This window comes from Lycium barbarum, chromosome 11 (assembly GCF_019175385.1).
Source record: "Lycium barbarum isolate Lr01 chromosome 11, ASM1917538v2, whole genome shotgun sequence".
Classification (NCBI taxonomy): domain Eukaryota; kingdom Viridiplantae; phylum Streptophyta; class Magnoliopsida; order Solanales; family Solanaceae; genus Lycium; species Lycium barbarum.
Window position 1 is genome coordinate 56915256 of NC_083347.1, and position 18538 is coordinate 56933793.

Here is an 18538-nt window from a genome sequence, read left to right on the forward strand (position 1 = left end):
TGCTATGATGTTTTGTTCTATGTTAGAGACTTTGCAGACAAAGCAATGGGTATTGGGGTGTCAGTCTGTAAGCGGCTCCAGCAGCCGATATGTTATTATGTTTTATGTCACGAGCCTTATATGATGTCAGTGTTTACTTATGAAAAGAAAAAAATATATTGGAGAGCTTACTATGTATTTCTTTTCTTACTGATTCAAGAGTTTCTATACGTAACAAGAGTCAGCGGGTTCGCTCGGCTCCAGATATGGGGTCGGGTGCCCATCACACCCTAGTAAAGTCGGGGTGTGACAATAGCGGGGTCCTGTCCCGCTCATGTGATATGTTATAACCTTCTTAGAGGCTCGTAGACATGTGTATGTGGTTAGATGTGTTTGGACTTGTCGGCCTATATTTTTGTATGTCATTTTGTTGGCCTTGTCGACCCATGTACATTGATGTGGCATAGATGTCTATGATGATATAAGAAATGTTGTCGTCCAATTGGGACTAGTATGATTGATGGCTAAAATGCATGATTTGATTTATGGCTCATCGTTTCGTGACAGTTCTAGGGCCACATTTAATTGATGAGTGTATGACCGCTGCATTACAGCTGGGTATGGATATTTCCCGTATACAGGCATATGCACAAAATTTAGAGGATCGTAAACATCAGCGTAGGACAGAGCGTGAGCATGACCGGGGTCATAGTAAGAGAGCTAGATTTCTAGATATGGTTGGTGAGTTTAGGGGAGGACAGAGATATCAGCATTCCCGGTATCCATTTCATTCGGCAGGAAGTGCACCTCCACAGTTTTCGGGTCCTAGATTTGATAGGTCTTCTTATTCAGGAGCGGGTCAGAGTTCTAAAGCATCAGGTTCTCAGTACAAACCAGAGTCCGGTCAGATTAGGCCCCCGTTACCACGGTGTGTCCAGTGTGGTAAGTTACACGCAGGTCAGTGTCGATGGGGATCGGATGCTTGTTATGCTTGTGGCCAGCCAAGGCACGTGATGCGGCAGTGTTCGATGACAGGTGGTGTAGGTATTATTCAGTCTACTAGGTCCATAGCTGGTTCTTCTTCTGTAGTACGCCCTTCAGGGCGAGGTTCTCTGACACCAGCAGGACGTGGTAAAGGGAGGAGTGAAACGTCTAGCTCGAGTAGGCCTCAGCATCGCGTTTATGCATTGGCTGGTAGGCAGGATCATGAGTCATCTCCTGATGTCGTCACAGGTATATTATGAGTCTCATCCTATGATACATATGCACTGATTGACCCAGGTTCCACATTATCATATGTTACTCCATTTGTCGCCAGCAAATTTAGGATAGAACCTAAATCGATCAAATCGTTTAAGGTGTAAACACCAGTTAGTGATCCAGTCATAGCTAGGCGGATATATCGAGGCTGTGTAGTGATGGTTTGTAATCACCGTACCTTAGCAGATTTGATTGAGTTAGACATGATTGATTTCAATGTGATCATGGGTATTGATTGGTTGGCTTCCTGTTACGCTAATGTTGATTGCAGAACGAAGATTGTTCGATTTCAGTTTTCAGGCGAGCCAGTCCTTGAGTGGAAGGGCAAGGCTGCTTCACCGAGGGATAAGGTTATTTCCTACCTTAAGTCAATGAAGATGATTAGAAAGGGGTACATTTATCACTTGGTTCGGGTTCAGGACGTACAAGCAGAGTCACCGACCCTTCAGTCTGTCCTTGTGGTTAATGAGTTCCAGAGGTGTTTACAGATGAGCTTCCATGCATTCCGCTAGAGCGAGAGATTGATTTCACTATCGATTTATTACCAGATATTCAGCCAATATCTATTCCTTCTTATAGAATAGCACCTGTGGAGTTGAAAGAATTAAATGAGCAATTGAGGGATTTACTTGAGAAGGGTTTTATCAGACCTAGTACATCGACGTGGGGAGCGCCGGTGTTATTTGTAAGGAAGAAGGATGGCTCCTTCCGAATGTGTATTGATTATAGACAGCTGAATAAAGTGATTGTGAAGAATAAGTACCCGCTTCTGTGGATTGACGATCTATTTGATCAGCTACGAGGTGCCAAATACTTCTCAAAAATTGACTTGAGATCGGGGTATCATCAGGTTAGGGTGAAGGAGGAAGACATTCCGAAAACGGCATTCAGAACCTGATATGGGCACTATGAGTTCCGTGTTAAGTTTTTCGGGTTAACTAATGCTCCAGAGGTGGAACATGCAGAACATTTACGAGCAATGCTTAGAGTCCTTCGAGATAGAGAGTTGTTATTATGCCCCTCTTGTTCGTAGTGGTAGAACCTATGGTTTCCTAGTCGGGTATGCCCTTGGAATACAAACCCGAGCTCGAATTTAGAGGTAGAACATTTCTTGCCCCGTGTACAAGGATACCAGCAGATATTCCTGGTAATATATAGAGTTAAAAGTTGAGAGAATCAACTCGACACGATCAGAACCGAACTAGAAAAACCTGCAGGACACCAGTCATCGTCGACGGATCGTTGACATGTTCAACGGATCATCGACGTGCGACGTTGACAGGATCCCACAGCCATGCATCTGCAGGCACATGTCGATGGAGCAAGTCGACGGGCCGTCGACCCACTCGTCGAACCGGACGTTGTAGCCGTTTTGGCTTCCAAGTATAAATAGGCGGTCCATGACCCTATTTCATATTTTTCCTCCTTCCAAAATCAGAAAACCCTAACATATTCTCTCCTAATATTTTCCATCATATTAGTGAAGATTTGACAAGACCTGGACCCCCTAAACCCGAGAGAGGTGAGGAAGAAGGTTGCTTCTAGGGTTTCTTCAAGTTGTGGAGTTTAGGTAGTTGAAGTTGAAGTGATATAGGGTTGTTTTAAGAGATGATTGGAAAAGGGTTTACGTATATTTTTATATATATATATGTGAGTGTGTGTGTGTGTGTGTGTGTGTGTGTGTGTGTGTGTGTTGTCATTGTTGATGTGAGTATTGTAGTTGATGTGGGATCGAATGAGAAGTTGGAGAGTTGTAAGCTTACAAGGAAATTATTGTCTACAGTTCGTTGAGCTTTATACGCATTTGAGGATGGCTAGTAAGCAAAGCAAATAGCCTAATTAAGCCCTATGTTATCTTAATTGTAGACTTGCAAGTTCAAGAGGTAGACGTTGGGTGATTGCGTATACTTTAAGGTATGTGAAGGATAACCTTTCCTTCTTTTGGCATGATCCTATGATATGATCCAACAAGCGAGTAGGTGAGATTCCATATTACTCTTCTCTTAGAAGTATTAGGAGTACTTCAGTCTTTGGTGTTCATGTACCCTATTTATGAGTGATCCTTCTATTCATGGGTCCAGTCTTACGTAGCCAGTTATGTTCATACAATTCATTCATGCATTACATTCATTATATATTTATGTACATTGACTCGTGACTAGAAGGCGTTATATACGCATTACTACTATGATGATGATATTGATTATGGCCACAGAGGAGCCAATATGATATGACGAGATGCCATAGAGGCTTGCAGGCGATATATACGCACATACATCAGGTGTTATATACGCACACATATCAGGCGTTATATATGCACACATATAGATGCACGACCATCATTGATAGGTATAAGCATGCATATTATGTGCCCACAGAAGCATTGTCAGTTACACAGACTTATGCAGATTTAGGCAGATACTAGTTCATACAAGTACATGCTGTCAGTCATTTCAGTTTATGAGTTCAGATCTTACCATAATCCTTATGTATATATATGTTGTTATTCTTATACCTTACATACTCGGTACACTATCCGTACTGACTCCCTGTTGCTCGGAGGGCTGCATTTATGCCCGCAGGTACAGGGAGACAGACAGGTGGTCCAGCTCAGTAGGACCTCTAGATCTAGTAGTGGTCAGTACGCTTCATTTGATCAGGAGCTACAGTCAGTTTTGGTATGCCCCTTTTGAGATGTGTATGCATATGGGTATGATGGGGCCCTGTCCCGTCCTTTCTACAACTTTTATTCCAGCAGAGATCTGTAGACAGTTGTATGTAATAGTCAGATGATGTAGCCTTATCGATTTTTATTCTTTTGTGTACAGTATATGTAGAAGCCTAGTTGGCTTGCACTGTTCTTTCGCATGTTGTGTATATATATATATATATATATATATATGCAGATTGTACGGAGTTATGATGTTTCCTTTTTATGAGATTAGATTGTGCCATTTATGGGCCTTTGATGTTCAGTGTGTCTCAGATAAGTATTTAGGGGTGTTTGGTCGCTAGAGGTCAGACTCCCGTCATGGCTTATCGGTTTGGGTCGTGACAGCTGTGGTATCAGAGCCAGGTTTGTCCTAGGGTTGTCTACATACAGTGTCTAGTAGAGTCTTGTTTATAGGCATGTTGTGCACCACACTTATAAACAGGAGGCTACAAGAAATTTAGGGTGATGTCATTCCTTCTCTCTTAGATTGTGCAATAGAGCCCTGTGTTAAGCATTCGCTTCTGATGAATTGTTCTGATTTCAGCGATGCCCCGCAAGAAAGCTACAGCCCCCCAGAAGGGCAAGAGGGTGGCCTGTGAGGCCACTAGCCGTACTCGACAGGCCACGAGGGCCCAGAAGGAGATTTAGAGTGAGGGGCCGTCTGAGACATCGCATACCCCGCCTCCAGCACCAGCCCCAGTTCCTCAGCCGGATGTAGAGGCCCAGGATGTACGGGTTGTTGTATGGTTGTTGACCAGATTAGTAGCCGCCCAGGCATAGCGGCAGGGAGTTGGTGTTGACCCAGCAGACAAGGCTAGTAGTTCGAGGGTTAAGACATTCCTTGGGTTAGGTCCTCCTAAATTTTCTGTGGTAAAGCAAAATATGGACCCCCAAGATTTCATTGATGGTATGCAGAGGACCTTGAGAGTTATGCACGCGGATGAGGTTGAGTCGGTAGAGTTTGCTTCATTTAGACTCCGGGATATTTTGATACAGTGGTATCAGGCATGGGAGTTATCTAGGGGAGAAAATGCCCCTCCAGCAGTGTGGCGAGAGTTCTCAGATGCTTTTCTTCGCCATTATTTGCCTCCAGAGGTTTGACGGCCCGAGCAGACAGCTTCCTACGTATTGATCAGGGCCGTATAAATATACAAGAGTATTGTGTACACTTCGATTCCTTGGCTAGGTATGCCCCATCTATGGTGGCTGAGATGAAGGATAGAGTTCATCACTTCGTGGCTGGGTTAGGGCCACACTTGATAGATGAGAACACGATTGCTGCATTACAGCCAGACATGCATATCTCCCGTATACAGGCGTATGCACATAGTTTGGAGGATTGTAAACGCCAGCGGCGGATAGAGCGCGAGCGTGACCAGAGCCGGGGTAAGAGGGATAGGTCTTTTGATATGGTTAGCGAGTTCAGGGGAGGACAGAGACAGCAGCATCCCAAGTATTCTTATCAGTCGGCAGGGAGTGCACCTCCGCAGTTTCCAGGTCCGAGATTTGACCGGTCTTCTTATTCCAAAGTGGGCCAGAGTTCTAGAGCATCAGGTTTTCAGTACCGACCAGAGTCAGGCCAGATGAGGCCCCCTTTGCCACGATGTACCTAGTGTGGCAAGATACATGCAGGTCAGTGTTGGTTGGGCTCAGATGGTTGCTATACTTGTGGGCAGTCGGGCCACAGGATGAGGGAGTGCCCGATGGGGGCTGGGACAGGTATGGTTCAGCCTACAAGGTCTGGGGCTGGCTCTTCTTCGGCAGTGCGCCCTCCAGGGCAGGTTTTTCAGACGCCAGCAGGGGGAGGTAGGGGGAGGAGTGGAGCATCTAGCTCGAATGGTCCTCAGCAACGCGTGTATGCACTGCTGGTAGACAGGACAGCGAGACGTCTCCTGATGTTGTTACAGGTATATTATCAGTTTCCTCCCACGATGTTTATGCACTGATTGACCCAGGTTCCACTTTATCATATGTTACACCCTTTGTTGCCGACAAGTTTGGGATAGAGCCCGAGTTGATTAAACCTTTTGAGGTGTCTACGCCAGTTGGTGATCCGATTATAGCTAGGCAGGTATACCGAGACTGTGTTGTTATAGTTTGTGACCGCCATACCGTAGCAAATCTAATTGAGTTAGATATGATTGATTTTGATGTTATTATGGGCATGGACTGGTTGGCTTCTTGTTATGCTAATGTTGATTGTAGAGCAAAGATGGTTCGATTTCAGTTTCGAAGCGAGCCAGTCCTAGAGTTGAAGGGCAATGCTACTTCGCCTAGAGGTAGGTTTATTTCCTACCTTAAGGCAGAGAAGATGATCAGAAAAGGGTATATTTTTTACCTAGTTCGAGTTCAAGATGTGCAAGCAGAGTCGCCGACTCTTCAGTCTATTCCTGTGGTTAATGAGTTCCCAGAAGTGTTTCCAGACAAGCTTCCAGGCATTCCCCCAGAGAGGGAGATTGAATTTGCTATTGACCTATTGCCAAACACTCAGCTAATATCTATCCCTCTTTATAGGATAGCACCTGCGGAGTTGAAAGAGTTGAAGGAACAATTGAAATATTTGATCGAGAAGGGCTTTATTAGGCCTAGTACATCACCGTAGGGAGCGCCGGTGTTATTTGTGAGAAAGAAGGATGGCTCTTTTGCTAATGTTTATTGATTATAGGCAATTGAATAAAGTGACTGTAAAGAATAAGTATCCGCTCCTGAGGATTGATAATTAGTTCGATCAGTTGCAAGGCGCTAAATATTTCTCTAAGATAGACTTGAGACCAGGATATCACCAGGACAGGGTCAAGGAAGAGGACATTCCGAAGACGGCATTCCGGACTAGATATGACAACTATGAGTTTCATGTTATGTTGTTCGGGCTACCTAATGCCCCAGCTGTATTCATGGATTTGATGAATCGTGTATTCAGGCCCTTTCTAGATTTGTTCGTGATCGTGTTCATAGATGATATTCTAGTTTATTCGCCGTCAGAGGCTGATCATGCAGAACATCTGCGAACAATGCTTGGAATTCTTCGATGTAAAGAGTGGTATGCCAAGTTTTCTAAGTGTGAGTTCTAGTTGACCTCTATGGCTTTTCTGGGTCACATTATTTCAGAGGAAGGCATTAGAGTGGATGCCCAGATGATTGAGGCTGTGAAGAATTGGCCAAGGCCCACGGCACCAATGGAGATACGTAGTTTCTTGGGCTTGACAGGTTATTATAGAAGGTTTGTAGAAGGATTTTCCTCTCTTTCAGCCCCATTGACTAAATGAACTCAGAAATCAGCTAAGTTCCAATGGACAGATGCTTGTGAGCAGAGTTTTCAGACGTTGAAGGATAAGCTAACTTCAGCACCAGTTTTGACTCTTCCAGAGGGAGCAGATGGCTATGTGATATATTGTGATGCTTCAATTGTTAGATTGGGCTGCGTATTGATGCAGCATGGTAAGGTTTTCGCTTATGCTTCTAGACAGTTGAAAAAGCACGAGAAGAATTATCCAACCCATGATCTTGAGTTAGCGGCAGTGATTCATGCCTTAAAGATATGGAGGCACTACTTATACGGTGTCCATGTTGATATCTACACTGATCATAAGAGTCTCCAGTACATCTTTACATAGAAGGACTTGAACTTGCGTCAAAGGCGATGGTTGGAGAGGTTAAAAGATTATGATGTGGATATTCTGTATCATCCAGGGAAGGCTAATGTAGTAGCTGATGCCCTCAGTCGTAAATCTATGGGTAGCTTGTCTCACGTGTCTCCAAAGAACCTTTGGAATTTGATCAATTAATAAAAGCCCAAACGGGCATAATTCACTTAAAAAAAATGTGTGGCCAGAGAGAAGCGAAATGGTCCGTGAGGTTCATCGATTGGCTAGCCTTGGAGTCTGATTGATAGATTCAGGTGATGCAGGAGTTACTGTTCAAGACGCAGTAGTATCATCCTTGGTAGTAGAGATAAAGGAGTGTCAATATGAGGATCCTGTTCTATTTCTTTACCGAGATACAACCCCTCAGAAAGAAAAGACACCCTTTGTGATCACAGGTGATGGAGTACTCAGGTATCGAGGTAGATTGTGTGTCCCTGGTGTTGCAGGACTCCGTCAGCAGATTATATGAGAGGCACATTACTCCCGCTATTCTATTCATCCAGGCTCCACAAAGATGTACTATGATCTCAAGGAAGTTTATTGATGGGATGGTATGAAAAGAGATATAGCGGAATTTGTCGCTCAGTGTTCAAATTGTCAGCAGGTCAAAATAGAGCACCAGAAGCCTGGAGGTCTATTGCAGGCTATGGAGATTCCGACATGGAAGTGGGAGGTAATTAATATGGACTTCATTACAGGGTTGCCCCGTACTCAGCGGAAGTGTGATCCGATATGGGTCATAGTTGGTAGGCTCACAAAGTAAGCTCACTTTCTGCCTGTCAGAACTACTTATGTAGCCGAGGATTATGCAAAGCTTTACCTGAAGGAGATTGTACGACTTCATGGTGTTCCTTCAGCCATTATTTCAGATTGTGGAGCACAGTTCACCGCTAAATTCTGGAAGTCTTTTCAGCAGGGATTGGGGACTCAGATGAGTCTTAGTACGGCATTTCACCCCCAGAAAGATGGACAAGCAGAGCATACTATACAGACCCTTAAGGATATGCTTAGAGCTTGTGTACTTGACTTTCAAGGCAGTTGGGATGATCACTTGCCTCTAATCGAGTTTGCATATAACAACAGTTACCATTCCAGTATTCAGATGGCTCCTTATGAGCCTTATATGGGCAGAGATGCAGACCGCCCATAGGGTGGTTCGATCTCAGGGAGAATCAGTTACTAGGCCCAGACTTAATTCAGCAAACATTTGATAAGGTGAAAGTGATTAGAGAGAGGTTGCTAACACCTCAGAGCCGACAGAAATCCTATGCGGATAATCGGCGACGTAAGCTAGAGTTCGAAAGGGGCGACTCGGTGTTCCTGAAAGTTTCGCCTATGAAGGCAGTAATGAGGTTTGGTAAGAAGGGTAAGTTGAGCCCTCGATATATTAGGCCATATAAGATCATTCGTATAGTAGGTATAGTGCCATATGAGCTAGAATTGCCTTCTGAGTTAGAATCGGTACATCCAGTATTTCATGTATCAATGCTTCGTAAGTGTATCAGAGATCCTTCAAGAGTGATACCAGTGAATGACATCCAGGTGACTGAGCAGTAATCATACGAAGGAGTTCCAGTAGCTATATTGGACAGACAGGTCCGTCGGTTGCGGACCAAAGATGTAGCTTCGGTTAAAGTCCTGTGGAGGGGTACAAATATTGAAAAAGTGACTTGGGAAGCGAAAGAGGCAAAAAAGATGGAGTACCCACATTTGTTCCCAGCAGTACAGGAGGTTCAGTCTGAGGCATCATCGCCCCCGGGTATTATTTCATTTCAGTAATCGTGATTGGTCATATGAGGCCATGGTATTCTGTGTTATAGTATGTGGCCCTGTGTGGAATTATTTTAGGTTGTTGCGTGCAGGGAGGATTGGTATAAGTACAGGGGAAACTCTGCCGAAATTTTTATAACCCAGGAATGTTCGAACATTCGAGGATGAATGATCCTAAGGGGGAGAGAATGTTACACCCCTCGTGTTCGTAGTGGTAGAACCTATGGTTTCCTAGTCGGGTATGCCCTTGGAATAGAGACTCGAGCCCAAATTTAGAGGTAGAAAATGTCTTACTCCGTGTACAAGGGTACCAGCAGATATTCCTGGCAATCTATAGAGTTAAAAGTTGAGCGAATCAAGTCGACGCGATCGGAACTGAACCAAAAAAACCTTCAGGACACCAGTCATCGTCGACGGATCGGCGACATGTTCAACGGATCATTGACGTGCGGCGTCAACAATATCCCGCAACCATGCATCTGCAGGCGCAGGTCAACGGAGCAAGTCGATGGACCGTCGACATGTCGACGGGCCGTCGACCCACTCATCAAACCGGACACTGTAGCCGTTTTGGCTTCCAACTATAAATAGGTGGTCCATGACCCTAATTCATATTTTTCCTCCTTCCAAAATCAGAAAACCCTAATATATTCTCTGCAAATATTCTTCATCATATTAGTGAAGATTTGACAAGACCCGGACTCCCTAAATCTGAAAGGGTAAGGAAGAAGGTTGCTTCTAGGGTTTCTTCAAGTTGTGGAGTTTAGGGAGTTGAAGTTGAAGTGATTCTTGGGATTCTTGACCCCTCAAGGTATGTAAATGATTTCTACCCTTATATTTAAGTTGGTTATCAAGAGTTCAGTGATGTTAAGTAAAAAGAAGGTAATTGTGGAAGTGTTAAGTTGATGAAGGGCAATGTAGTGATATAGGGTTGTTTTAAGAGATGATTGGAAACGGGTTTACGTATATTTTGATATATATATATATATATATATATATATATATATATATATATGTGTGTGTGTGTGTGTGTGTGTGTGTGTTGTCATTGTTGATGTGAGTATTGTAGTTGATGTGGGATCGAATGAGAAGTTGGAGAGTTGTAAGCTTACAAGGAAATTATTGTCTACAGTTCGTTGAGCTTTATACGCATTTGAGGATGGCTAGTAAGCGAAGTAAATATCCTAATTAAGCCCTATGTTATCTTAATTTTAGACTTGCAAGTTCAAGAGGTAGAAGTTGGGTGATTGCGTATACTTCAAGGTAGGTGAAGGCTAACCTTTCCTTCTTTTGGCATGATCCCATGATATGATCCAACAAGGGAGTAAGCGAGATTCCATATTACTCTACTCTTAGAAGTATTAGGAGTACTTCAGTATTTGATGTTCATGCACCCCATTTATGAGTGATCCTTCTGTTTATGGGTCCAGTCTTACGTAGTCAGTTTTGTTCATACAATTCATTCATGCATTACATTCAGTATATATTTATGTACATTACCTCGTGACTAGAAGGCGTTATATACGCATTACTACTATGATGATGATATTGATTATGGCCACAGAGGAGCCAATATGATATGACGAGATGCCATAGAGGCTTGCAGACGTTATATACATATATACATCAGGCGTTATATATGCACACATATCAGGCGTTATATACGAACACATATAGATGCACGACTATCATTGATTGGTATGAGCATGCATATTATGTGCCCACAGAGGCATTGTCAGTTATGCAGACTTATGCAGATTTAGGCAGATACTAGTTCATACAAGTACATGCAGACAGTCATTTCAGTTTATCAGTTCAGATCTTACCCATAATTCTAATGTGTATATATGTTGTTATTCTTATACCTTACATACTCGATACATTATCCGTACTGACTCGCCATTGCTCGGAGGGCTGCGTTCATGCCCGCAGGTACAGGTAGACAGACAGGTGGTCTATCTCAGTAGGACCTCTAGATCTAGCAGTGGTCAGTACGCTCCATTCGATCTGGAGCTACAGTCAGTTTTGGTATGCCTCTTTTGAGATGTGTATGCATATGGGTATGACGGGGCCCTGTCCCGTCCTTTCTACAGCTTTTATTCTAGTAGAGGTCTATAGACAGTTTTATGTAATAGTCAGATGATGCAGCCTTGTCGGCTTCTATTCCTTTATGTACAGTATATGTAGCAGCCTAGCCGGCTTGCACTGTTCTTCCGCATGTTGTGTGTATATATATATATATATATGCAGATTGTACGGAGTTATGATGTTTCCTTTTTATGAGATTAGTTTGTGCCATTTATGGGCCTTTGATGTTCAGTATGTCAGGTAAGTATTTAGGGGTGTTTGGTCGTTAGAGGTCAGACTCCCGTCATGGCTCATCGGTTTGGGTCGTACAGCTGTATGCTAAATTCTCCAAGTGTGAGTTCTGGTTGAACTCTGTGGCTTTTCTTTGCCACATTATTTCAGATGGAGGCATTAGAGTGGATACTCAAAAGATTGAAGCTGTGAAGAATTGGCCAAGGCCCACGACACCAATGGAGATATGTAGTTTCTTGGGACTGGCTGGTTATTACAGAAAGTTCGTAAAAGGATTTTTTTCTCTTTCGGCCCCATTGACCAAGTTGACTCAGAAATCAGCCAAGTTCCAGTGCATTGATGGATGTGAGCGGATTTTTCAAATACTGAAGGACAAGTTGACCTCCGCACCCGTCTTGACTCTTCCAGAAGGAATAGATGGCTATGTGATATATTTTGATGCTTCGGGTATTGGTTTGGGAAGTGTATTGATGTAGCACGATAAGGTTGATGCTTATGCGTCTAGGCAGTTGAAAAAGCACGAAAAGAATTATCCAACCCATGATCTCGAGTTAGCTGCGGTAATCCATGCTTTGAAATTATGGAGACATTATTTATATGGTGTCTATGTTGATATCTATACCGATCACAAGATCCTTTATTATATCTTTAAGCAAAAGGACTTGAATTTATGCTAGAGGCGATGGCTAGAGTTGTTGAAATATTATGATGTTAATATTCTGTACCATCCTGGCAAGGCCAATGTTGTAGTCGATGCTCTTAGTCGTAAATCCATGGTTAGTCTAACAGATGTGCAGCCAGAGAAAAGAGATATGGTCCGTGAAGTTCACCGATTAGCTAGCCTTGGAGTTCAGCTGATAAACTCAGGTGATACAGGAGTTACAATTCAGGATACAACAATGTCATCCTAGGTAGATGAGATAAAGGAACGTCAATACGAAGATCCTGTCCTAGTCCATTATCGGGATACAGCTCCTCAAAAAGAAAAGACACCTTTAGTGATCACAGGAGATGGAGTGCTCAGGTATCAAGGTAGATTATGCGTTCCTAACGTTTCAGGCCTTCGTCAGCAAGTTATGGGGGAAGCCCCTTATTCTCGTTATTCTATCCATCCGGGCACAACAAAGATGTATCATGATCTCAAAGAAGTTTACTGGTGGGATGGCATAAAGAAAAATATAGTGGAGGTTGTCAGTCAGTGTCCGAATTTTCAGCAAGTTAAGTTAGAGTACCAGAAGCCTGAAGGTTTATTACAGGCTGTGGAGATTCCGACATGAAAATGGGAAGTAATTAACATGGATTTCATTACAGGGTTGCCCCGTACCCAGCGGAAGTATGATTCAATATGGGTCATAGTTGATAGGCTTATAAAGTCAGCTCATTTCCTACCTGTCAAAACTACCTATTTGGCTGAAGATTTTGCGAAGCTCTATTTTAAAAAAATTGTATGACTTTATGGGGTTCCTACAGCTATTATTTCAGATAGAGGGGCACAGTTCACAACTAATTTCTGGAGATCTTTTCAAGATGGATTGGGAACCCAGGTAAGTCTTAGTACCGCTTTCAATCTGCAGACAAATAGACAAGCAGAGCATACTATACAGACCCTTGAAGATATGCTAAGAGCTTGTGTACTTGATTTTCAAGGAAGCTGGGATGATCATTTGCCACTTATTGAGTTTGCATATAATAACAGTTACCATTCCAGTATTCAAATGGATCGTTATGAGGCTTTGTATGGACGGAGATCGATCCCCTATAGGATGGTTTGATGTTGGAGAAAATGAGTTAGTTGGCCCATATTTAATACAGCAAGCAGTTGATACAGTGAAAGTAATTCAGGAAAGATTGCAAGTGGCTCAGAGTCGACAAAAATCCTATACAGATAATCGACGACGCAAGGTATGCCCCATCTATGGTGGCTGAGAACGACCTTGCAACGACATGTCGACGGCCAGTCCCTTTGCACCGTCAATATGTATTGTTTTCCTGAATCCCTGAGTCGCCTTGGTTCGCGTTGATTCAATTCATTTAGCTTTTAAACCTAACGTATTGCAAAGAACATATACTTATACTTTGGTACACGCGAGGTAAGGAATTTAATATCTCAAAAACTCGGGTACGGATCTCCATACTAAGGGTATAAACCACCAATAAGCCAAAGACTTTCTTGTGATGAAAACGAGAGGTGTAACAATTCTAAACAAACAAAAAATGGCTAAAAATTTGTCTTTATTTCTTTCAGTTGTTGTCTTGTCAATTTATAAATACACTTTAAGGGAACAAACACTAGCTATAAAATCCCAGTAATAGTTTTTTGACTTCAAATATATTTTCAAAAAATGTAAACACTGCTGACAAGAGAAAATAGAAAAGGGAAAAAAAAATGTTGGTTCATCGACTCAATTGAGCAGGTACATACATATATAAGTTTAGCACTACAAGTTTCTATCTTTTTGTTTTAATATTTAAGGTGCAGGTATTTTATAATTGGATTTTTTTTTTACTTTATCCATTTATAACATAAAAGGTAACAATTTATGACGTTTCATGTAATTTATATTTGTTATTCTCACACGTACACACATGTATATGATTCAACCTCAAAACTCTAACTCTATCAAACTCGAGAAACTACATTTGGATCGTCTCCTATCATAATAAGGGTAAATTTTGAATAAAGTACCACATTTACTCACTAAACATATCCCCATTGTCTCTTGAAATGTTACAGGTTGTAAGAGAACTAGGACCCCATCGGTCCTTATGTTCTTCCAAAGAAACAAAAAATGGCTAAACAATTGTCTTTATTTCTTTCAGTTGTTGTCTTGCACATTTATAAGTACACTTTAAGGGAACAAACACAAGCTATAAAATCCCAGTAATAGTTTTTTGACTTCAAATATATTTTCAAAAAACTTAAACATTGCTAAGTAGAGAAAATTGAAAAAGGAAAGAAAATGCTCTCGCAGATCGCGTCAATTGAGTAGGCACATACGTATATAAGTTTACCTGTACCAATTTTCATTTTTTTTTGTTTTAATATTCAAAGTGTAGGTATATTATAATTGGACATTTTGTTTTAATTCTCAATCTATAACAAAAAAAGGTAACAATTTATGAATTTTAATCTAATTTATATTTGTTATTCTCAATTATACACACATATATGTGATTCAACCTCCAAACTCTAACTCTATCAAACTCGAGAAACTACATTTGTATCATCACTTTTCATAATAAGGGTAAAATTTGAACAAAGGAACACATTTACTCACTAAACATTTCCCCAGTGTCTCTTGAAATGTAACGGGTTGTTAGAGAAGTAGAACCCCATCTGTCCTTATGTTCTTCTAAACAAACAAATAATGGCTAAAACAATTGTCGTTATTACTTTCAGTTGTTGTCTTGCCAATTTATAAGTACACATTAAGGGAACAAACACTAGTTATAAAATCCCTGCAATATTTTTTTTTAGTTCAAATATCATTTTCAAAAAATGGAAACACTGCTGACAAGAGAAAATAGAAAAGGGAAAAAAATAGCGCTGGTTTATCGACTCAATTGAGAAGGTGCATACGTATATAAGTGTCACCTACCAGTTTCCATTTTTTTTTAATATTCAAGGTGCAGGTATCTTATATTTGGATTTTTTATTTTACTTTATCCATTTATAACATAAAAGGTAATAATTTATGACGTTTCATGTAATTTATATTTGTTATTCTCACACGTGCACACATGTATATGATTCAACCTCAAAACTCTAACTCTATCAAACTCTAGAAACTACATTTGGATTGTCACTTATCATAATCAGGGTAAATTTTGTATAAAGTACCAGATTTACTCACTAAAAATATCCCAATTGACTCCTGAAATGTTACGGGCTGTAAGAGAACTAGGACCCCATCTGTCCTTATGTTCTTCCAAAGAAACAAAAAATGGCTAAACAATATTCTTTATTTCTTTCAGTTGTTGTCTTGCCAATTTATAAGTACACTTTAAGGGAACAAACACTAGCTATAAAATCCCAGTAATAGTTTTTTGACTTCAAATATATTTTCAAAAAATGTAAACACCGCTGACAAGAGAAAATAGAAAAGGGAAAAAAAATGCTCTCGCAGATCGCTTCAATTGAGTAGGCACATACGTATATAAGTTTACCTGTACCAATTTTCATTTTTTTGTTTTAATATTCAAAGTGTAGGTATATTATAATTGGACATTTTGTTTTAATTCTCAATCTATAACAAAAAAAGGTAACAATTTATGACGTTTAATCTAATTTATATTTGTTATTCTCAGTTATACGCACATATATGTGATTCAACCTCCAAACTCTAACTCTATCAAACTCGAGAAACTACATTTGTATCATCACTTTTCATAATAAGGGTAAAATTTGAACAAAGGAACACATTTACTCACTAAACATTTCCCCAGTGTCTCTTGAAATGTAACGGGTTGTTAGAGAAGTAGGACCCCATCTGTCCTTATGTTCTTCTAAACAAACAAATAATGGCTAAAACAATTGTCTTTATTACTTTCAGTTGTTGTCTTGCCAATTTATAAGTACACATTAAGGGAACAAACACTAGTTATAAAATCCCTGCAATAGTTTTTTTACTTCAAATATCATTTTCAAAAAATGGAAACACTGCTGACAAGAGAAAATAGGAAAGGGAAAAAATATAGCCCTGGTTTATCGACTCAATTGAGCAGGTGCATTCGTATATAAGTGTCGCCTACCAGTTTCCATTTTTTTTTAATATTCAAGGTGCAGGTATCTTATAATTGGATTTTAGATTTTACTTTATCCATTTATAACATAAAAGGTAAAATTTTATGACGTTTCATGTAATTTATAGTTGTTATTCTCACACGTATAAACATGTATATGATTCAACCTCAAAACTCTAACTCTATCAAACTCAAGAAACTACATTTGGATTGTCACTTATCATAATAAGGGTAAATTTTTAATAAAGTACCAGATTTACTCACTAAACATATCCCCATTGTCTCTTGAAATATTACGGGTTGTAAGAGAACTAGGACCCCATCTGTCTTTATGTTCTTCCAAAGAAACAAAAAATGGCTAAACAATTGTCTTTATTTCTTTCAGTTGTTGTCTTGCCAATTTATAAGTACACTTTAAGGGAACAAACACTAGCTATAAAATCCCAGTAATAGTTTTTTGACATCAAATATATTTTCAAAAAATGTAAACACTGCTGACAAGAGAAAATATAAAAGGGAAAAAAAGCGCTGGTTCATCGACTCAATTGAGCAGGTACATAGATATATAAGTTTAGCACTACAAGTTTCCATCTTTTTGTTTTAATATTTAAGGTGCTGGTATCTTATAATTGGATTTTTTTTTACTTTATCCATTTATAACATAAAAGGTAACAATTTATGACGTTTCATGTAATTTATATTTGTTATTCTCACACGTACACATATGTATATGATTCAACCTCAAAACTCTAACTCTATCAAACTCGAGAAACTACATTTGGATCGTCACCTATCATAATAAGGGTAAATTTTGAATAAAGTACCACACTCACTAAACATATCCCCATTGTCTCTTGAAATGTTACGGGTTGTAAGAGAACTAGGACCCTATCGGTCCTTATGTTCCTCCAAAGAAACAAAAAATGGCTAAATAATTGTCTTTATTTCTTTCAGTTGTTGTCTTGCACATTTATAAGTACACTTTAAGGGAACAAACACTAGCTATAAAATCCCAGTAATAGGTTTTTGACTTCAAATATATTTTCAAAAAACTTAAACATTGCTAAGTAGAGAAAATTGAAAAAGGAAAGAAAATGCTCACGTAGATCGCTTCAATTGAGTAGGCATATACGTATAAAAGTTAACAGGTACCAATTTCTATTTTTTTGTTTTAATATTCAAAGTGTATGTATATTATAGTTGAACATTTTGTTTTAATTCTGAATCTATAACAAAAAAGGCAACAATTTATGACGTTTAATCTAATTTATATTTGTTATTCCCAATTATGCACACATATATGTGATTCAACCTCCAAACTCTAACGCTATTAAACTCGAAAAACTACATTTGTATTATCACTTTTCAAATAAGGGTAAAATTTGAACAAAGGAACACCTCACTAAACAATTCCCCAATGTCTCTTGAAATGTAACGGGTTGTTAGAGAAGTAGGACCCCATTTGTCCTTATGTTCTTCTAAACAAACAAATAATGGCTAAAACAATTGTCTTTATTATTTTCAGTTGTTGTCTTGCCAATTTATAAGTACACATTAAGGGAAAAAACACTAGTTATAAAATCCCTGCAATATATATTTTACTTCAAATATCATTTTCAAAAAATGGAAACACTGCTGACAAGAGAAAATAGAAAAGGGAAAAAAATAGCGCTGGTTTATCGACTCAATTGAGCAGGTGCATACGTATATAAGTGTCGCCTACCAGTTTCCATGTTTTTTTAATATTCAAGGTCCAGGTATCTTATAATTGGATTTTTTTTTTTACTTTATCCACTTATAACATAAAAGGTAACAATTTATGATGTTTCATGTAATTTATATTTGTTATTCTCACACGTATACACATGTATATGATTCATCCTCAAAACTCTAACTCTATCAAACTCGAGAAACTACATTTCGATCGTCACTTATCATAATAAGGGAAAATTTTGAATAAAGTACCAGATTTACTCACTAAACATATCCCCATTGTCTCTTGAAATGTTACGGGTTGTAAGAGAACTAGGACCCCAACTGTCCTTATGTTCTTCAAAGAAACAAAAAATGGCTAAACAATTGTCTTTATTTCTTTCAGTTGTTGTCTGGC

At 39.8% G+C, this 18538-nt stretch overlaps 1 protein-coding gene across 1 annotated transcript; it reads left to right on the forward strand.

Annotated features, from left to right (window-relative positions):
* The first annotated feature begins 524 nt into the window (after positions 1–524).
* LOC132619849 (uncharacterized) lies at positions 525–1223 on the forward strand. The gene is made up of 2 exons (XM_060334619.1): positions 525–690; positions 778–1223. The coding sequence occupies exons 1-2, from the start codon at positions 525–527 to the stop codon at positions 1221–1223; spliced, it is 612 nt and encodes a 203-aa protein (XP_060190602.1).
* Positions 1224–18538: the final 17315 nt, after the last annotated feature.

What these genes read in the sequence shown, in the direction of transcription:
- LOC132619849 (XM_060334619.1), top strand. Translation starts at nt 525, where the DNA reads ATGGCTCATCGTTTCGTGACAGTTCTAGGGCCACATTTAATTGATGAG. An exon ending in TGAGCATGACCGGGGTCATA is followed by an intron (nt 691 to 777) that starts GTAAGAGAGCTA and finishes TTCATTCGGCAG; the next exon opens with GAAGTGCACCTCCACAGTTT.